This window comes from Dendropsophus ebraccatus, chromosome 11 (assembly GCF_027789765.1).
Source record: "Dendropsophus ebraccatus isolate aDenEbr1 chromosome 11, aDenEbr1.pat, whole genome shotgun sequence".
Lineage (NCBI taxonomy): Eukaryota > Metazoa > Chordata > Amphibia > Anura > Hylidae > Dendropsophus > Dendropsophus ebraccatus.
Genome location: NC_091464.1, coordinates 57921463 through 57944136, shown reverse-complemented (window position 1 = coordinate 57944136; position 22674 = coordinate 57921463). Strand labels below are relative to the sequence as shown.

At 44.0% G+C, this 22674-nt stretch overlaps 1 protein-coding gene across 3 annotated transcripts in view; it reads left to right on the top strand.

The window, feature by feature from the left end:
• Nucleotides 1-22437, top strand: part of GJA5 (gap junction protein alpha 5) — a 47176-nt gene extending 24739 nt beyond the window's left edge. For all 3 annotated transcript variants that reach the window (XM_069946368.1, XM_069946370.1, XM_069946369.1), the window contains exons 2-3: nucleotides 19870-20039; nucleotides 21170-22437. In XM_069946368.1, coding sequence (XP_069802469.1) covers nucleotides 21192-22289 — 1098 coding nt within the window. In that variant the 5' untranslated portion in view covers nucleotides 19870-20039; nucleotides 21170-21191 and the 3' untranslated portion in view covers nucleotides 22290-22437. The remainder of the gene's footprint in view (nucleotides 1-19869; nucleotides 20040-21169) is intronic.
• Nucleotides 22438-22674: the final 237 nt, after the last annotated feature.

Here is a 22674-nt window from a genome sequence, read left to right as displayed (position 1 = left end):
CTAATAATAATAATAATAATATAGTGCCCAAATAATATGAGAATCTAATAATAATATAGTGCCCAAATAATATGAGTAATAATAATATAGTGCCCAAATAATATGAGTTTCTATATAATAACACTACATAGTGCCCAAAAAATGAGTATATACAAATAACACAGGCATATTAGTTCCCTCTATACTGTAATTCATTTTCCAAATAATACTACACTGCTAAATAATACCTGGCAGTCGTATGTTATTGCCAGGATTCCCGTTTTCTGGGGGCTCCCTAAAAAAAGGGCTTTGGCCCAATCCCCCCCCTCCCCCCAATCTAAACCCTGAGAAGACATGAAACCTAAAAATGTTTATTCTTTGGTGGCTCAAGAACGTGGCCATGAGGAAATCCAAAATGCCGATTTTCCTTGCCCCCCCCCATGTCTGTCAACATGGTAAACCCTAAAATTACTTCACATTCTCATATCATTTTTCAAATTGCTTTACAGCATTGTGAGATTTCCTTAAAGGGATTTTAAAAGAAAATACTTTTCATGGCCTAACTACAAGACAGTCAATCAATGCTGACATCCAGGAAACCCCACCAATCAGGTATCCGGCACCTACACTATATACACTGAAAATGGAGCCAACTGCTCTGGTTCTGGTCTCTGTACTGTCTGGCCACCGAACAGTAGGGGTGTTGGTTGTCAGCACCTCACCAATCCACTGTTAATGGCTTATTCTATGGATGGGCTATCATTAGTATTTCCATGGAAACCCCCTTTAATTATAGTATCTCAGAAAATATCCATTTTGGAATCTACTGTGGAATTTCGAGACAAACCCTCAGATCTGCACCCTATATGATGTAGATTTAGCCATGGTTTAAGAACTGGGCTAGCCCCTTTGCTTGGGACTAATCCACACCTAAGCCATCTATGAGAATTCTGCATTAAATTCTATTAGCACAAAAACTCTTCAAACTCCATTCTGGATTTCCATTGAGATTATGCAGATGATTTATAAAGATTCTGAAGTGGAATTTTCCTTAATATCCACATGGAAAAAAAAATGAAGATGTTCCGAGTGCTCACCCTTGACATAGTTCTCACTAATGCAGTGTAATAATCCTTTATAACATTACTTGTTCTTCCCCCATCCATAAAACAAGAACAATAGGCATCTGTTCACACTGGCCACAAGTCCTCCAGAGAAAACTCCAAGAACTGAGATTTCAGAAGAAGCAATAACACGCCAAGAGCTTGTCATATCAGCCCCGCACAATATCTGCTTTCTATGACTTGTTTAAAGCTGGAGACAACCCAGAGGGAAATTATCACAGCTCATTTATTAGATTTATTTTTAGCACTTCTTAATATTTATACAGAATAAAAAGAGGGTCGTCAAAGGTTTAGGCAAAAAAGGAGCAAGATCAGCAAAACCAAAATTTATGGAGCAATAAAAAGAGGCAAGACCAATGGAGCTGACTCTGATGGGGGTGACAACTGAATGTGACTATCACCATTACTGCACATAGGAGCAGTATTATAGTAGTTATATGCACAAGCCAAAAAGACAGAAATGGCTGCACATCGCACCCATGGATGACACGAAAGCTTATTCAGCTACATTTAAAACCAACATCAGAAGTTAGTATATAATTTGGCCAAATCATATTGCCTCATGTACCACGTGCAGGTCTTCTGATACACACGAGTCCCTAACCAAACAACATCACTGTGCCGGTCAGCGACCACAATCCCCGCAAAGCGTGAGCAAGCAGAGAAGGGGGGCCACGGAATGGCCCTGCAACCCCATTGTCACAGGACCAGACCCTAAAGGGCCCCCCAGACCCCGCAGGCGCCACCGGCGGAAAAAGTGGACGCCAAGCAACACAAGTGTGAACAAGCTCTTACCTCTCTCTCCATTCCTCTGCAGGTAGAATGGGAGAATACTAGGAAATCCTCCGCTTATGTATACAGGTGCTTCCTGCTAATTTGGATCACATGGGTCTTACAAAGCACGAGTGCTAGCCACAATGAAAAAAGGGACAGAATACATAAAATATGCACAAGCCTTAGTAGTTATATTCCTGTACATAGCGGGCAGTAATATAGTAGTTATATTCTTGTATATAGGAGCAGTATTATAGTAGTTATAGTCTTATACATAGGAGGCAGTATTATAGTAGTTATATTCTTGTATATAGCAGCAGTATTATAGTAGTTATATTCTTGTATATAGGAGCAGTATTATAGTAGTTATATTCTTGTATATAGGAGCAGTATTATAGTAGTTATATTCTTGTATATAGGAGCAGTAATATAGTAGTTATAGTCTTGTACATAGGGGCAGTATTATACTAGTTATGGTTCAGGGAAGAAAGAAAGCGCTGCACCTCACACCTATGGCTGACAATAGTGCCCCTAGGCTAAATAAAAAACACATCAGAATTTTGTGTATGAATTGATCAAGCCATACTGCCCCATTTACCATCGTGCAGGTATCTGATACACATGGGTCCCTACACTAAGTCCACACTGTGCCCGTCAGTGGCTACCAACCCCGCAGGCGTGCACAGTCAGGGAACGGGGGCCATGGGACAGCCCTGCGACCCCCATGCCACAGGACCAGACCCAAAAACACCACACCAGAACCCGGCCAGCACCGCCGGCGGAGAAGGTCGCCCCCAAACAGCACAAGTCTGGATGAGGTATTGTGCTCACCATAGCTGCTGCAGACAGAATGGGAAAAGACAGGAGGGATTAAAACCATGTGCACTCAGGTGTCTCCTGCTAATTGCGGTCATGTGGGTCTCACCAGGAGGAGTGCAATACACAGAGAAAAGAGAGAAACAAAATGCGGTTCAGGGAAGAAAAAGAGCGCTGCACCTCACACCTATGGCTGATACTGGTGCCCCTAGGCTAAATAAAAAACACATCAGAATTTTGTGTATGAATTGATCAAGCCATACTGCCCCATGTACCTCGTGCCGGTATCTGATACACATGGGTCCCTACACTAAGTCCACATCGTGCCAGTCAGTGGCTACCAACCCCGCAGGCGTGCTCAGTCAGGGAACGGGAGCCATGGGACGGCCCTGCAACCCCATGCCACAGGACCAGACCCAAAAACACCACACCAGAACCCGGCCAGCATGGCCGGCGGAGAAGGTCACCCCCAAACAGCACAAGTCTGGATGAGGTATTGCGCTTACCATAGCTGCTGCAGACAGAATGGGAAAAGACCTCATCCAGACTTGTGCTGTTTGGGGGCAAACTTCTCCGCTGGCGGTGCCGGGTTCTGGTGTGGTGTTTTTGGGTCTGGTCCTGTGGCATGGGGGTCGCAGGGCCGTCCCATGGCCTCCATTCCCTGACTGTGCACGCCTGCGGGGTTGGTAGCCACTGACTGGCACGGTGTGGACTTAGTGTAGGGACCCATGTGTATCAGATACCTGCATGATGGTACATGGGGCAGTATGGCTTGATCAATTCATACACAAAATTCTGATGTGTTTTTTATTTAGCCTAGGGGCACTAGTATCAGCCATAGGTGTGAGGTGCAGCGCTCTTTTTCTTCCCTGAACCGCATTATGTTTCTCTCTTTTCTCTGTGTATTGCACTCCTCCTGGTGAGACCCTCATGACCGCAATTAGCAGGAGACACCTGAGTGCACATGGTTTTAATCCCTCCTGTCTTTTCCCATTCTGTCTGCAGCAGCTATGGTGAGCGCAATGCCTCAGCCAGACTTGTGCTGTTTGGGGGAGACCTTCTCCGCCGGCGGTGCTGGCCGGGTTCTGCTGTGGTGTTTTTGGGTCTGGTCCTGTGGCATGGGGGTCGCAGGGCCGTCCCATGGCCCCCGTTCCCTGACTGTGCACGCCTGCGGGATTGGTAGCCACTGACTGGCACAGTGTGGACTTAGTGTAGGGACCCATGTGTATCAGATACCTGCACGATGGTAAATGGGGCAGTATGGCTTGATCAATTCATACACAAAATTCTGATGTGTTTTTTATTTAACCTAGGGGCACTAGTATCAGCCATAGGTGTGAGGTGCAGCGCTCTTTTTCTTCCCTGAACCGCATTTTGTTTCTCTCTTTTCTCCGTGTTTTGCACTCCTCCTGATGAGACCCACATGACCGCAATTAGCAGGAGACACCTGAGTGCACATGGTTTTAATCCCTCCTGTCTTTTCCCATTCTGTCTGCAGCAGCTATGGTGAGCGCAATACCTCATCCAGACTTGTGCTGTTTGGGGGCGACCTTCTCCGCCGGCGGTGCTGGCCGGGTTCTGGTGTGGTGTTTTTGGGTCTGGTACTGTGGCATGGGGGTCACAGGGCCGTGCCATGGCCCCCGTTCCCTGGCTGTGCACGCCTGCGGGGTTGGTGGCCACTGACTGGCACGGTGTGGACTTAGTGTAGGGACCCATGTGTATCAGATACCTGCATGATGGTACATGGGGCAGTATGGCTTGATCAATTCATACACAAAATTCTGATGTGTTTTTTATTTAGCCTAGGGGCACTAGTATCAGCCATAGGTGTGAGGTGCAGCGCTCTTTTTCTTTCCTGAACCGTATTATACTAGTTATACTCTTGTACATAGTGGCAGTAGTATAATAGTTATAACCTTACACATATTTGGTAGTAATAATATTGAAGTATGTGGTGGTACAAAGAAGTTCTATAATGTATTAGGGTACATGGCTTTTGTGCAGTTGACTACGCTTTTGAGTCCTGTACAAAAGCCGTGTACGTCCGGCAAATGAGCAGAACGTTGTCACATAATGACTCCGTCCTGCTGATTTAAGTCAATGTGGCCGCCGGCCACACTTCGGGCTGCACGTCGGGCTGCGCACGGCAGCTTCTTTTTATCACTGATTTGTGCCGTGTAGCCCAACGTGCGGCCAAAAATGTCATGTGAACATACCCTAATTCAGCAGGTTGTTAGCCTGGAACCAGGTCTTGTTAAGGGGAAAAGCATAACCCTGCTGGGGTCATGTACTACTTCTAATCTTTGTGAATGCACCCATATGTTCAAAGCTGACATCCTAATTGTGATATGTCTGTTATCTTACTCTAAGAATAATGTAATGTACATATCTGGGATGGTTCTCCAGTCCTATTTCCCATCAATACATTTCTTGCATTCCCAGACATTACAGCTGCCAATTGATAATAAGAAATAGATCTGGTGTCGGAATCTAATTCCTGTAAACAAAAATACTTCAGTAGTAGATAGTCCATCTGTGGTCTGTTATGTTCATCCCCTATATGTCCTCTGCTTTTGGATAGATCATAGGAATAATAACAGCGGCACAGAGTATTTAAGAATAGACATGTGATTGTTGAGGTCAGTGACCCATCCACTCATGTGATGCTATCGAGTATACAGCTGCATGATGATAGTTGTGAATGTTATATAAACTGAAAGTTACAAACTGAAGGGAGCAAGGTTCATCAGCAGCACAGAGAGTTTCAGGATAGGATTGGGCTGCTCTTATGGCGGAGGGGCAGCTACCTGTCTGCACAATGATAGTGACTACTGCTTGTAACTTTGACATATAACAGTAGTAGTATATAGCGTTACTATAACTATAAGACATATAACTGTAGTGGTATATAACTTTATGAAAGAAAATGTGTATATATAAATATATTTATATTACACTGGGGGGAGCTGTCTGTGTCACTAGTGCTGCAGCCTCCCCTGATGTCTATATAAGACATGTTAGATTAGAATACACAGTACATGTTACCATTAGAATATACACTCACCGGCCACTTTATTAGGTACACCATGCTAGTAACGGGTTGGACCCCCTTTTGCCTTCAGAACTGCCTCAATTCTTCGTGGCATAGATACAACAAGGTGCTGGAAGCATTCCTCAGAGATTTTGGTCCATATTGACATGATGGCATCACACAGTTGCCGCAGATTTGTCGGCTGCACATCCATGATGCGAATCTCCCGTTCCACCACATCCCAAAGATGCTCTATTGGAATAAGATCTGGTGGCTGTGGAGGCCATTTGAGTACAGTGAACTCATTGTCATGTTCAAGAAACCAGTCTGAGATGATTCTAGCTTTATGACATGGCGCATTATCCTGCTGAAAGTAGCCATCAGATGTTGGGTACATTGTGGTCATAAAGGGATGGACATGGCCAGCAACAATACTCAGGTAGGCTGTGGCATTGCAACGATGCTCAATTGGTACCAAGGGGCCCAAAGAGTGCCAAGAAAATATTCCCCACACCATGACACCACTACCACCAGCCTGAACCGTTGATACAAGGCAGGATGGATCCATGCCAAATTCTGACCCTACCATCCGAATGTAGCAGCAGAAATCGAGACTCATCAGACCAGGCAACGTTTTTCCAATCTTCTACTGTCCAATTTCGATGAGCTTGTGCAAATAGTAGCCTCAGTTTCCTGTTCTTAGCTGAAAGGAGTGGCACCCGGTGTGGTCTTCTGCTGCTGTAGCCCATCTGCCTCAAAGTTGGAGGTACTGTGCGTTCAGAGATGCTCTTCTGCCTACCTTGGTTGTAACGGTTGGCTATTTGAGTCACTGTTGCCTTTCTATCAGCTCGAACCAGTCTGCCCATTCTCCTCTGACTTCTGGCATCAACAAGGCATTTCTGCCCACAGAACTGCCGCTCACTGGATGTTTTTTCTTTTTCGGACCATTCTCTGTAAACCCTAGAGATGGTTGTGCGTGAAAATCCCAGTAGATCAGCAGTTTCTGAAATACTCAGACCAGCCCTTCTGGCACCAACAACCATGCCACGTTCAAAGGCACTCAAATCACCTTTCTTCCCCATACTGATGCTCGGTTTGAACTGCAGGAGATTGTCTTGACCATGTCTACATGCCTAAATGCACTGAGTTGCCGGCATGTGATTGGCTGATTAGAAATTAAGTGGTAACGCGCAGTTGGACAGGTGTACCTAATAAAGTGGCCGGTGAGTGTATATTACACAGGGGGGAGTAGTAGTGATATAAAATATCATAAAATTTATTAAAAGAATTTTGCCAGTGACAAAGTGGTTCGAGACCGCCCTGATCTCTTTATCAAGTGTTTTGATCCGTTTTTTCTGTTGACTTCCATTATAAAAAAAAAGGATCAAAATGGATCCGCTTTTTTAACGGACACAAAAATGAGTTTGTCCATTAAATGGATCCGTTTTGATCCTCTTTTTTTATAATGCGAGTCAATGGAAAAATGGATGCACACAAATGCATCTGTTTTTGGGAAAAAAACGGATTGCAAATTTGCAGTAAGGGTTGTGCCTTACAACATCACAACCTACTTAGGTGAGAGTTCTATGTGCCTCCTTTCACCACTTCTGCCCTGTATGATTTACGCTATAGAGCACTGTCTTATATTTTATTTCTAAGATCAGATATGGGCGATTTTGACGGGTATGGCCCCCCAGGAGCCTTGGGCCCCAGGCAGCCGCTCACATTAAAGGGAACCTGTCACCCCCCGTGCCGGGGTGACAGGCTCCCGACCCCCCGTTAGAGACCCCTATACTTACCTCATCCCGCCGGGTCCCGCTTCTGGATTCGGTCAGGTCCCGGAGATCTCAGCCGCTGCAGCCCGGCGCGCGCGCTGACAGATGAGTCCAACGCTCATAGAGAATGACGGAGCGCTGGACTCTCCTGTCATTCTCTATGGGTGTTGGACTCATCTCTCAGCGCGCGCGCCGGGCTGCAGCGGCTGAGATCTCCGGGACCCGACCGAATCCAGAAGCGGGACCCGGCGGGATGAGGTAAGTATAGGGGTCTCTAACGGGGGGTCGGGAGCCTGTCACCCCGGTACGGGGGGTGACAGGTTCCCTTTAATATCCACCATCCAGAATCCAGAATGGGAATTACACTGGAAGAAGCTGTCTGTGTCACTAGTGCTGCAGCCTCCCCTGATAATACCATTAGAATAGACATTACACTGGGGGAAGCTGTTTGAGTCACTACTGTAGTGCTGCAGCCTCCCCAGAGGCCAGAAATTTTTTATTTTTCTTTCATTATTTCCACACACACCCCCCCTCCCAAAAAAATTATAAAATGTAATTAGTAAGTTAATTAATAAGGCTCAAACTAGCTTGGCTACTATGAGGTTAAATCATGTAATACTCAGTTTGTACTAGAATCACAGGTGTAAAAAGCTCTTTGTCTTTTATTCATGCAAAAAGCTCATAAGCAGATGGTTACATTTGTAAACATAAACAATACTAAACAGTTGTGTGGATACAACTTGTTTTTACTCCGCCATGATCAACCATGTGACGTTTTCCTAAAATTTTGCATGGTTGATCCTCGTGGAGACAAAGAGCGTTGTGTGTGCGCGACTCATGTTTACATATGGAAGTTTTGCATAAATATTACAGTATACAAAAAGGGTGTTGCTACTTACACTGACAGGAGTCCCTGCATCTGTATTATAGGGTCCCTCATAGAGTACCCACCCAGTAACTGGCAATGTGTTTGTGTGCCACATGTCTATGCTAAGGGGGACTGGTATGGTCCTAAATAAAGCACTGCCCCACTTACCCGGACAGATTTTCTAAGAGGTGCACACCTCTTAGTAAAGGCAACTGGACCTGGACCTGTCACAAGCATTGCACAAAAAATCGACACCTCCTTCGTAGCAGATGAAGATTTGCTGGCGCAATCCATAAAAAATAAGGCTTGGGAGAAAGAGACGACTTCCCACCTCATGCTCCCCCATGCAGACGACGAGGACTTACAGCTGGCGTACCACATGAAAAAAGTATGATTCTGCCTTTTCCATGCTGTATGCCAGGGGTGCCTTATTTATTAATGTCCCCCTAAGTGTATAAATTGCACCTGGGGCAAACTGCGAGCCTGTGATGTGATGAGAGCCACCATCATTGTGGCCGCTACTACATCAGTATGTGTCTGCCCAGAAGCTGTAGAAACAGTAGCAGATTTGCCTAACTTTTTCTTTTTGAATTTTCCAGACCTTTTTTTTTCTAAATTAAATACCCCTTGTTTCTGTAAAGATAAAATATGTTATACTCACCTGCCTGATTCCCCACTGCTGTTCTTCCAAAAGTCCCTACTGCTCTGCTTCTCATGCTGTTCATGTAGGAAATGAACAGCGAGTGGGAAATAAACATGATGGTGGGGAACTTTTTTGTTGTTGTTGTTTACAGCACCTGGAGGTATAAAAATAATGTTGTGTCCGGAAAACCCCAAATATTTTCTCCTTAATATAGTTTAAATTACTAGTATTAGGGAATTATTTGTTCATCTAAACGATCATCTAAAACAGCAGCAATCTTAATATCTTGTCCTCTTGGAGGACCTGGCGCAGTATCAGCAGGGTGACAGAGCTGTGACCGTGATAAGATTTATTGCATGTGCGCTGAATTCTCTCAAACTCTCTACAACAACATCTAGTCTACTAGTCTTTAGCACGCGTTTCCATGTGTTCACTATTGGATCAGTGGAGGGTCCTAGAAGCAAACCATGAAGGGCCACACATCATAACATCATAAAGGGATGAGCAAGCTTTTAAAAAGTTCGGTTTCTTTCGATCCGGCGAACTAATCTGAAGTTCGGATTCGTATGAACCGAACCTAAAACAAACCTTGCAATAACGGCTGAATAATTGCAGCTACAATAGTGGGAGTCTGATAGGGTATAGTTTCATTTAGTTGCAGTTGCTATTACAATGAAGAAAGTAGAAAAAATCAAAGCGCAAAAATAGTGAAAAAAAATTAGCCAAGGTGTAAGTGATTACACGGGACATAAGACACAAAGTTCCTTGGACCCAGTAGGGTGGGAAACAGACATTTGACAGTGGAACCAGCAGCAGTAATAGTACTGTATTGGACCCAGTGTGGTGGAGAACAGACAACTGACGGAGGAGGAGGAGGCAATACCTGATTGCACCGAGGCCAGTATGATTGAGAACAGACTATTCATGGAGGAGGATGGTCAGCCTTGGAGTGATGGCCTGGGAATCCTCGCTGATGATGTTATTCACGGCACTTTCAAGAACACGGACAAGTGGGATGATGTCGTTGATGCCTGCTCACAGAGTCGCGTCCTCAAAAGGGATCAACAATTGGCAGGACATTTTCAAAGAAACCTGTGCATTATGAGGTTTACCACATGGGCCATACAAGGTGTATGACGCAGCCCTCCCTGCTGCACTGCAGAGAAAAGGCTCCTACCTTTGTGGGCTACAACACTTCCCACCGTTAGTTGACCTTGGGTCAGCCATTCATATATCTCCTCCCTGATGGTCCGGAGGAGCTCCTGCCCACTGTGGCTCCGTTCACCCAGGCTCACAAAATGGAGGACAGCCTGAGAGCGCCGGGCCTGACATCATTGGTAAGACACCGGGGCAGGTTGGACTGCAGTCAAAGCGGCGGATGGTTGCAAGCTGGTGGAGGCAGAACTTTTGCAGAACTGGCCCCCTAAAGCAACAGGGAGGTGACAGTGGCAAGAATGGGCTAACTTTCTAGTGGTCTTCTTGGGGAATGTTGACCCAATGGGCACTAACAGACATGTACTGCCCTTGCCCATAATTAAAGGACCAGACATCAGCACTGGGGTGCATGGTCTTGGACACCAAGAATCCCAATGAGTCGCCAACATTTTTCTACACAACTGTGCAGTGATGGGACAGCCAATAAGACAGCTGATGGGAATTTTTTTTTTCTCGGACAGTGATGGGACTTTTTTTTTATCTCCGACAGTGATGGGACTTTTTTTTTTTCTTTCTTTAAAACTTTTTTTTGTTGCGGCTAAACGGGGTTCTCCTATTTTTTAAACCTTATTGTAAAGATATTAACTGATTTTCCCTTAATACATTCGATAAGCTTGAATACTGAAGTTGCTTTCATGTGTCTTGGTTTATACTCACAGACAGCTGTCACATTACATTTTTGATTAGGCAGCACCCAGGTATACCTGAGGAGACTAATTTAAGGTCTCACCCTAACAGGGGTGACGTCACACATCTTGATATTCACAGAAAACCAGGATACAAGGGATTATAAGAGTAATAATCCCTTGTATCCTGGTCTATTCTGTGATAAAAGTACAATTTTGAGTCGCCGTTGTTATTTTTACCAGATTCGTAACAAACCTTCTCAAAGTTCGTAACGAATCTGGTTCGTTACGGCTGGGTAGCCAACAATTGTATAATTCTGTAATAGAGATAACAAAACTAAAAGTGCTATAACAGTGCCACAAATCTACAGTCTTTCTCCTGTCTAGCACTATGGGGGGGGGGGGGGGTGTTAATTTGAAGCACCTGGATCTAAGGAAAAATCGGTAACAGGGCCCCCAACTATGATGGGTCAATTAATGTTCTGGTCTCTTCATATTGGGCAAATGGTCCAATAGGGTCCCTTTATGTCCTAGGGCTTAGATCCAAGGGTCTGCCTCTGCATTCACTGTGGATTCCTGCTACTAGATTGCAAATCCCCTAGAAAAACATATGCCCAATGAGAAAATGAGAAGGGGTGTAAGTCGGAATGTCCAGGATGGCAGTGCACAGGGGTGTATTACTTTCTATTTGTCAATAATCCCAATGTTGGCAGGGCAAACCCAAAAAGTGGGCTCCAGAAAGGAATCGGATTTATGCAAACCCCACTTAAACTGGGTTCTAGTGTTGAGTGCAATTCCCAAATGTTCAGGTTTGACAACTTCTGTTGAAACCCGAAGCCATAGGCTGCATACATGTTTTCCAGGACCCACTAGGGGGGCATCCAACTTTTCCAGAAGCCAGCAGTCAAATGTTCGGGTTCAAGATGAAAGTTGCCAAACCCGAACTTCTAGCAAGTTCACTTAACACTAGTGGGTACAATCCCATTTTGTTGGCATTCCTGGGATGGAGCCTAAATGTCCCAACTTTGGTGTAGGTATCAATGAGACCATTTTGGGCAGCAAAGAGAAGAGAGAGCCTAGTAGCAAAGCCTAAATTCATTCCACCGCATACCCCATCACATACAATGAAGGTACAAAATTAGACCCCCGCCCCATTAATACCTTACAGGAGCAGATCCAGCACATGCTTATAGAACCCATTGAAGAACTTAAGCTGCCCATTCTCAACTAAGGCCCCATGTGCTACTAATGTCGTTACCAGGGGCACTACTGCCTTTGGCTGTAACTAGGCTTCTTCCAAAATGAATCAGCATAGAGGAATGGGGATCTATACCAAAAATAGGCTTCTTAAAGAGAATCTGTCAGCTCCCAGGCCCTACCTAGGTGCTGACAATGTGCTGTAGCTGGCAGTCCCCTAGTGAGCATGGTGACTTTTGGTAATTTTCTGTGCAGTGGATTATGTACAATCTTATGTCTCCTACTGTACTGAAGAGTCAAAGAGGAGTTGTTTGTGCCGCACTCTGGCACACCTCTCCACTCCTTCCTCCTCCCTCTTCATGGATAATCAATGCTGCCCGGCCTCCTGCACGCTCAGCTGTCAGTCAGTGTCTCTGATGGCAGATGAGTCCTCTGTCCTATGTCTAAAAGAATCACTTAGCCCAAATGTGTACGAGCTGTGGTCTAGGGGTAACTCACCTTTCTACAGACCTGCCAGCAGTCCATTCTCTGGTTCAAATCCCCTGATAGAAATGAAATAGAGGTCTTTATTTATTTATTTTTTTCTCATTATTGTATCCGATCTACAATCAGAGACACTGGCTGACAGCTGAGCGAGCAGTAGGCCGGACAGCATTAATTATTAATGAAGAAGAGGGAGAAGGAAGAAGTGGTGAGGCGCCGGAGTGTGGCAGAAAAAACTTCTCTTTGACTCTTCAGTACAGTAGGAGACGTGAGATTGTATATAATCCACTGCACAGAAAATTACCAAGTGTCACCATGTTCACTTTTCAGTACAGTAGGAGACATGAGATTGTAAATAATCTGCTGCACGGAAAATTACCAAAAGGGCCCGGGAGCTGACAGATTCCCTTTAACCACACAACAACCACCTATTTTGGGACAAGTTTGCTTGTTTTTTTCTCGCGCATCAAACTTCTTGTCAGAGAAGTAGCAATATGAAATTTGGCCAAGTTGCCCATTACCTTGTTGGCCTTCATCAGGGTGCAGAGATGGGAGATATGAATGATACCTACCTGAATAGAGTTGCATGGTTTGTCCATGTGTACTAGGTGGTAAAAGATTATGGGAGTTCTTGGCTCCAAAATCCCAGTTTTTAGCCTCATTACCCTCAGCAGCTGAGACTCCCCTGTAACCTTTGGTATTTGATAGATCATAACCAAGGGCCACATCCGATGAGGTAAGAGATAGTTGAAGGAAAGCTTTGGGCTGATGCCTGCAGAGAGTTTGCTGTACTTTTTAAGTTGGCCTTTTTAGGTCGTTCCTTTGGGTTTTCTAAATCTAAGGAGACGCTCTGCCAAGACTTTCAACTCGTGAAACATCAGGAACCTGTTTTCTAAAATAAATGACAGGAAGGATTTATTATTTTCTCGGCTCCATGTCTACAAAGTTCTTTCTGCTCCTTCATAATAATTATGTTGTATGAGAAAAATAAAATGTACCCCCATATCTTCTCCAAACTGTGAATGGGGTCAAGAAGGTTAGGGTTTCCTACAAAAATGTGGACATTTATGTTGCATCCCAGATGGTAAGAGTGGAATTAACATTGGTTATACTCCCAATGTTTGGGGTCACCCAAACAATTTTGTGTTTTCCATGAAAAGTCACACTTATTCACCACCATACGTTGTGAAATGAATAGAAAATAGAGTCAAGACATTGACAAGGTTAGAAATAATGATTTGTATTTGGCATTCTATCTATTACTCTGTTGAGGTAAGCTGGAGAAATTGCACCCCACGCTTCTAGAAGCAGCTCCCACAAGTTGGATTGGTTGGATGGGCACTTCTGGCGTACCATACGGTCAAGCTGCTCCCACAACAGCTCAATGGGGTTCAGATCTGGTGACTGCGCTGGCCACTCCATTACCTATGATAGAATACCAGCTGCCCGCTTCTGCTGTAAATAGTTCTTGCACAATTTGGAGGTGTGTTTAGGGTCATTGTCCTGTTGTAGGATGAAATTGGGTACGGCATGGGTATGGCATGGCGTTGCAAAATTGAATGATAGCCTTCCTTATTCAGAATCCCTTTTACCCTGTACAAATCTCCCACCTTACCAGCACCAAAGCAACCCCAGGCCATCACATTACCTCCACCATGCTTAACAGATGGCGTCAGGCATTCTTCCAGCATCTTTTCATTTGTTCTGCGTCTCACAAACGTTCTTCTTTGTGATCCAAACACCTTAAACTTGGATTCATCCGTCCACAACACTTTTTTCCAGTCTTCCTCTGTCCAATGTCTGTGTTCTTTTGCCCATCTTAATCTTTTTCTTTTATTGGCCAGTCTCAGATATGGCTTTTTCTTTGCCACTCTGCCCTGAAGTCCCAAATCCAGCAGCCGCCTCTTCACTGTAGATGTTGACTCTGGTGTTTTGCGGGTACTATTTAATGAAGATGCCAGTTGGGGACTTGTGAGGCATCTGTTTCTCAAACTAGAGACTCTAATGTGCTTATCTTCTTGCTTAGTTGTGCAACGCGGCCTCCCACTTCTTTTTCTACTCTGGTTAGAGCCTGTTTGTGCTGTCCTTTGAACGGAGTAGTACACACCGTTGTAGGAAATCTTCAATTTCTTAGCAATTTCTCGCATGGAATAGCCTTAATTTCTGAGAACAAGAATAGACTGTCGAGTTTCAGATGAAAGTTCTCTTTTTCTGGCCATTTTTAACGTTTTAATTGACCCCACAAATGTGATGCTCCAGAAACACAATCTGCTCAAAGGAAGGTCAGTTTTGTAGCTTCTGTAACGAGCTAGACTGTTTTAGTTCAACTTTAGTGATCAGTGCCAGGCAGCAGCTGCCAAGGCTAATAAAATAATGGGGTGCATCAAAAGAGGTATAGATGCTAAAGATGAGAACATAGTTTTGCCTCTTTATAAATCACTGGTCAGACCACATATGGAATACTGTGTACAGTTTTGGGCACCGGTATATAAGAAGGACACAGCTGAACTAGAGCGGGTGCAGAGGAGGGCAACAAAGGTCATTAAGGGAATGGGTGGGTTACAGTACCAGGACAGGTTATCACGCTTGGGGTTATTTACGCTAGAAAAAAGACGTCTTAGGGGCGATCTGATCACAATGTACAAATATATGAATGGACAGTACAGAGATTTTTGTAGTGGTCTTTTTACTCCTAGGTCTGTAACAATGACAAGGGGGCATCCTCTACGTCTAGAGGAAAGAAGATTTCATCATCAGCATCGACTCGGGTTCTTTACTGTACGAGCGGTAAGACTGTGGAACTCTCTGCCACATGATGTTGTCATGGCTGATTCATTAAATAAGTTCAAGGGAGGCCTGGATGATTTTCTTGAAAAATATAATATTACAAGTTATGGGCATTAGATTTCTGGTGATACGTTGATCCGGGGATTGTTCTGGTTGCCATTGCAGTCGGGGGAGGGGGGGGGGGTTGTTTCTCCCTGTGGTGGGGCGTTTGTCTTCTGCCCCATAGGGGTTTTTCGCCTTCCTGGATCAACACAGTAGGATTTTCCTAGGTTGAACCTGATGGACTCTTGTCTTCTTTCAACCTTATTTACTATGTTACTATGTTACTATGTTTTCAGATGTGTGAACATGATTGCACAAGGGTTTTCTAATCATCAATTAGCCTTCTGAGCCAATGAGCAAACACATTGTACCATTAGAACACTGGAGTGATAGTTGCTGGAAATGGGCCTCTATACACCTATGTAGATATTGCACCAAAAACCAGACATTTGCAGCTAGAATAGTCATTTACCACATTAGCAATGTATAGAGTGTATTTGTTTAAAGTTAGGACTAGTTTAAAGTTATCTTCATTGAAAAGTACAGTGCTTTTCCTTCAAAAATAAGGACATTTCAATGTGACCCCAAACTTTTGAACGTTAGTGTATATACAGTGGTACCTTGGTTTAAGAGTAACTTGGTTTAAGAGCATTTTGGTTTAAGAGCTCACAGTTTTTCAAAATTGTTACTTGTATTAAGAGCATTGCTTTGGTGTAAGATCTTCCTGTACTGGGTGGGAGCGCGAGTGGAGGAGGGGCATGGCCTGCACTGGTTGGTCTACAGCACTGTACTCTGACTCAGGAAGTCTCCCTCACCTTCCAAATCATAGCAGATCCACTTTAGGCTGGGGCTTACATCAGGGGACAGGACTGTGGAGGTAATCTCTTCATAGCTGTAACCCCTCTCTCCCCGGACAGAGTGCTGCTGTACTGTGCCTACATCTGCCCTATTCATTCCTTCGTGCTCCCTGCAGTCTCTGTCCACCCTTGTGTTTCCCATCCTCTCCAATATTGTACAGTAATTAATAATATCACATATCCTGCTGTTTCTGAATGTTTGTTTCATCTGTTTTACATGTTATTTAGAATAATAAATCACTTTTTGGGGTGTGGAACCATTTGTCTGCATTTTAATTATTTCTTATGGTAAAATTTGCTTTGGTTTAAGAGTGGATTTGGATTACAAGCTCAGTCCCGGAACAAATTATAAGGCACCACTATATATACACTCACCGGCCACTTTATTAGGTACACCATGCTAGTAACGGGTGGTCTTCTGCTGCTGTAGCCCATCTGCCTCAAAGTTGGACGTACTGTGCGTTCAGAGATGCTCTTCTGCCTACCTTGGTTGTAACGGTTGGCTATTTGAGTCACTGTTGCCTTTCTATCAGCTCGAACCAGTCTGCCCATTCTCCTCTGACCTCTGGCATCAACAAGGCATTTCCGCCCACAGAACTGCCACTCACTGGATGTTTTTTCTTTTTCGGACCATTCTCTGTAAACCCTAGAGATGGTTGTGCATGAAAATCCCAGTAGATCAGCAGTTTCTGAAATACTCAGACCAGCCCTTCTGGCACCAACAACCATGCCATGTTCAAAGGCACTCAAATCACCTTTCTTCCCCATACTGATGCTCGGTTTGAACTGCAGGAGATTGTCTTGACCATGTCTACATGCCTAAATGCACTGGGTTGCCGCCATGTGATTGGCTGATTAGAAATTAAGTGGTAATGTGCAGTTGGACAGGTGTACCTAATAAAGTGGCCGGTGAGTGTGTATATATATATATATATATATATATATATATATATATACAGTATATATATATATATATATATATATACACACACACACACACACAAGATGGAGACAAGGATGTCTCTAATACAGGCTCAGTAGATATTTGGGGTCATTATTATAGAGCTGGGCTCCATAGAATAATATGGAAGTTTTCCTTCGATGCAGAGAGTTTAAAGAACCTGATTCATGTCAGTGTCATTCATATTCCCCATGATAATCCTTGCCCACACTTCCCATGTACATTTTCTGTAAGATATCACATGTGGAGCCAATATTTTCACATTTCCAATCCTGTACTTGTATTATAAAGCCCACACCCAAGCACAAATATGCCTAGCGTGCACAGTCCGCCGTCACGCGTTGAGGGTGCGTGCTAAATCCGTGTAAAAGGAGTTCACGACAACTCGCTGCGGTCAACTCTGCAACTCTCTATCGACTTCTAATATCACAAAATGACCCTTTTTGATGAAAACCCACCAGAAGCCCAGAATACGGCAATGTACATACTACAGAGGTAGCCCGTGTGGCAGATATAAAGTATGTATGTGGAGAGGAGGGAAGTACAGTGCAAGGAAACTAACCTAACTAAACTAACAAGCCAGGTCTTCCTGCCTTTATGCCAGTAGGGAAAAAGAACATGCCTTGGTGTACTGGACCAACAATGGTGGGGTCATTGTATTAATTGTTACTGGGCCCCTTCTAGTCGATGTAAACAACAGACTGGGTTCTATTTAGCGGGTGCAGGAACATCCACTAAGTCAAGCCCAGATGGAGATGCAGTTGACTACAATGATTTTATGACCCACAGAGATGACCCCGTGTCCCTGTGTTACTTGGTTCTATGCCATGTCCTCATGCTCATCTATTAAAACCAAATATTGTTCTCCTTTTCACCCAGCAGGGATCGGCCCAGCAGTCTTCCAAATCCTACTAAAGCTTTACATTATGTTCAGGGGCGCAGCTACAGGGGGTGCAGAGACAGCAGATGCTACACAGTACAGAGTACATGGAAGATGGGGCCCCTGTTACAGATTATATGCTATAACTTGCTGAGTGTATGTTCTGTAACTTTATTATTACACAAGGTTTCCTTAAATAATCCTCTAATCCAACATTTCTAAGGAGAGTCTATGGCCTCATTCACAGGTCAGTAAACTTTTATGGGCCATAGTCTACAATTTTCTGTCCACAATCCTCAAATATGTGTCCATAGGGCATGCGTATAGTCTGTATTTTTTGCAGATCCGTAAAAAAAAGTGAAAAAAAAAGTGCACAAGAAATATGGATCCCAGAGACTTCTATTGGTGTGTCTGTGCTGCAATTACAGCCGCACTAGGACACAGCACGGATCACAAAGCCCCTGTGTGAATAGGCACATAGAAATCAATATGATATAAATTTGTCACAAATTTTGCAGACATGTGAATGAGGCCTATGTCTGATTGTGACTTTTGTTTAGTCTCAGAATTGTTTTCTACTCACTGTATATTATCACCAAGAGCCCATGACCAGGAAGGAAGGAAGGAAAAAGGAAAAGAAGGAAAAGGAAGGAAAGGAAGGCAGGTGGACAGATGATAGATATAAGATAGATAGATAATGATGATAATAATAATAATAATATTTATTTGTATAGCGCCAACAGATTTCACAGCGCTTATTTAAATATACAAATACAATACCGTTTATAGTTAAATTAAATTATACAATGAATAAATTAAAATAAAATAAAAAATTCTGAATTAAGAGACCTGCTCTCGAGAGCGTACAGACTAGGGTTACTGGGGGTGACACGAGAGCAACAAGGGCTTTATTTGTCGATGTTCCAGTAATTGTACATAGAATCTCAAAGTGCCTATAGCTGATTGGGCGAGCTAGTCACACGCCATTTTCTGAGCTAAGGTAGCAAGTACAAAGTAGATGGCACCAAAGAGGTTATGGAGAGGATGCAGAAGGGAGAGCAGAGAGGAAGAAGAGATTAGGAAAGGTTATAAGCACACCTGAAGAGATGAGTCTTCAGGGCACGCTTGAAACTGGGGGTGTTGGAAATTAGTCTGAGCTCTTTGAGAACTGGATGGATAGATAGATAGATAACACAAAGCTGACTTCACGCTCCCCATTTTCCAGCCCTTTTATACCTCGCTAGGGCTCTGTCCTCTCAGGGTGGCACAGCGCAGCAGCATCACTACATACATCCCCCAGCACAGGGCTATTCCAGGGCCCATGCCAGGACTTGCACCTTCTCTTGTTGCTGACAGCCCAGAAGATTCTCATTCCTGCTGCCAACCAGAGGAATCTGGCATAGTGGCGCTGCCAAGCAACCGCATTAACATATATACAGTGCAACAAAACATATATATCACACAGCACAGCACAGCCCTGCAAGACAGGATTTATAGTTCACCGCCCTCCCAGACAGAAGGATGGAATCCCGCATTGGTGTTTTCCAGCAGGTCTGCTCCTGTATGGTTTCTCCAGTAATGATTCGGCTACCTCTTGCCTGCCCTCACCTTGTATAATGTGCTATCAGAGACTTATAATTCTAAAACTGAGGAGCAAAAAAATAAAAATAAGACTTTTAGGTTGGGTCAGTAGGGTTAGTATTTTTTATACTGTTTTTCTCATAGACTTCCATAAGATTCAGCGAGTCAGTATTGTTACGCAATACTTGTATATAAAGGGTGCACTTACTCTTTCTATCTCTTGTTAACAGGAACACGCCATACGTCATAAAGTGATTCAGGCGCAAATCACATCACCAATGTCCAGAACACAAGACAGCCATGGAGAACAATGATTGACTTGTGTCATGACCTCAAGTAACCGGCCGTCCGGCTTCTTCCCTCATGACTGATGAGACCACGGGACGAGCGTGTCGGAAATGTAATAAATCTGTTATACTACTCAGAAGATTGTCACGTCCAGCATACCTAAGTGTGTCGATGAATATAAAGATTTGCTATCATTAGACTAGACGAGTTAAAGGGGTTGTCCACTTATGGTGCGTTTACACAGACAGATTTATCTGACAGATTTTTTAAACCAAAGCCAGGAATGGATTTGAAAAGAGGAGAAATCTCAGGCTTTCCATTATGACACGTTATCTGATTATAGTTTGTTCCTGGCTTTGGCTTCAAATATCTGTTAGATAAATCTCTGTGTAAACGCACCATTAGACAATTCTGAGATTATCGGGGAGGGGTTTCATCTTTGGAGTAGAGTGGAGAGAGGTGACCTGTCCTGTTCTGCATTACGAACAAGACAATGATGTGAACAGCCACCATGTAATTCTTTATTTTTCCAGTAGAGGCGCTGCAGAGGAATTAGAACATTGAACATTTACTGCAATGTTTCCCCCACACATTATAAAGAGCAACAAGAAGGATTTATTCAATGTGCAGAATAAATCAGGAAAACTTGGGCAGATGTGGGGGCCCAGTGGGCTTGTGTGGGAGCTATGTGGGTAAACATGCCTTGTGTGAAGCCAAAGGTTGGTGAGATAGATGGAGTACATTGTAAATGGCCCCATAAGCACCTAGCCCCTCCCTGGTTGGTGTTTTCCACGGTGACTCCATCTTCCGCACAGCACAGCCGGGCACACAAGCTATCGCTTATAAAGGAACAAAGCACTTAAGGGGAAATTTCTTTATCATTAAATTTCCTCAGGGTCACATGACAATTTGATTTGACTGATTTGTTGTATTGAGTATTTGGGGCTGCCATGATACTGACCCTATTGATTAAGGTGACCCCCCCCCCTAGATCTCTATGGTGCTGTCTTTACTATGCTCCACCAGCATATCTGTAGTATAGGCAGCCATTCTGGTCCAGAAAAGCACAGAAAACCAGCATTGTCACCAGCCACCAGCACTGGCCCAATGAAAAAAACAGATCACATCTCTTTGAATCCATCGATCTGTTAAGTTCATAGGGGTGGGGGTTATAAAGGGTAATTTACAATTTCCACAATATAATGTGTCATACCTAATTCTGTACTATTCCTATTTCCACAGAGATTTTGTGCAATAAGGAACCATGGGTGATTGGAGCTTTCTAGGAGATATCTTAGAGGAAGTACAAAAACATTCCACGGTGGTGGGAAAAGTATGGCTGACTGTCCTCTTCATCTTCCGGATGTTGGTTCTGGGCACTGCAGCCGAGTCTTCATGGGGAGATGAAAAATCCGACTTTATGTGTGACACAACCCAGCCTGGTTGTGAGAATGTGTGTTATGATAAAGCATTCCCCATCTCCCACATTCGATACTGGGTTCTCCAGATTATTTTTGTCTCCACTCCATCCCTGCTCTACATGGGACACGCCATGCATACTGTTCGGATGGAGGAGAAAAAAAAGCTCAGGGAGGAGGAGACAAAAGCCAAACAGGACATGAACGAAGACTCCACTTACCATCAAAAAGAGTACCCAGCAGAAAAGGTGGACGTTCCCCATCGAGAAGAGGTGGGTGGTAAGATCAGACTTGAAGGAAGTCTACTGAACACCTATGTGTGCAGCATTCTCATCCGCACAGTGATGGAAGTAGCTTTTATCGTTGGGCAATATATGCTCTATGGGATCTTTTTGGAAACCCTCTATATATGTAAGAGAAAACCATGTCCCCATCCTGTCAACTGCTACGTGTCCCGGCCAACCGAGAAGAACGTCTTCATTGTCTTTATGTTGGCCGTTGCCACCCTCTCACTTGTACTTAGCCTTGTTGAGCTCTACTACTTGTTATGGAAAAAGCTCAAGCAGAGATTATCCAGTCAACCTACCAACAGTGCCAATCTACTTCGAGTGGCCACCATAGAACCGGAACACCGGTCTCAAAGTTGCACCCCTCCGCCGGATTTTAACCAATGCTTGAACAGTAAGGGTAAGTTCAGCAACCCTTTTAACAATACTCTGGCATCTCAGCAGAACACGGCTAACTTCGCCACTGAAAGGGTCCAAAGTGAAGAGGACATAGGCCAAGGGCAGATCATCCACATTAACTATGCACAAACTGCCCCAGTGAACAACCACTCAGCAGCACCCCACCACATGCCCAATGGGTATTGCCAGAGTGGACGTCGCTTGAGTAAAACCAGCAGGACGAGTAGTAAGGCTCGTTCAGATGACTTGGCGGTGTGATACCCACCATGGGAATTTTTTTTTTTTTTTTTTTGTAGCCATTAATTTCGTATTTATATAGCAATAGAAACCTGATTCCTGGATTAAATCCGAAGAACTCATTTTTGTACTGTATTTTATGCCTTTACATTGTGGCAAAAAGCAATAAAGAGCATATTGTCTTCCTTGTCTAGTTATTAGTAGATAACTTTTCAGAATACTGTAAGTTGCCGTGTGTGTGTACTGTGTGGGAACCGTTATTTCTGGCCATTGGATGACAGTGTATAACGTGTAGCACACCATCAGAAGCAGAGGCATGTATGATATTATAGAGGACTGAGCAGTGTAATCTGTAAATTTAGCACTTGAATGGGATCTAATGCTGCAATATTTCTGTCTACCTCTG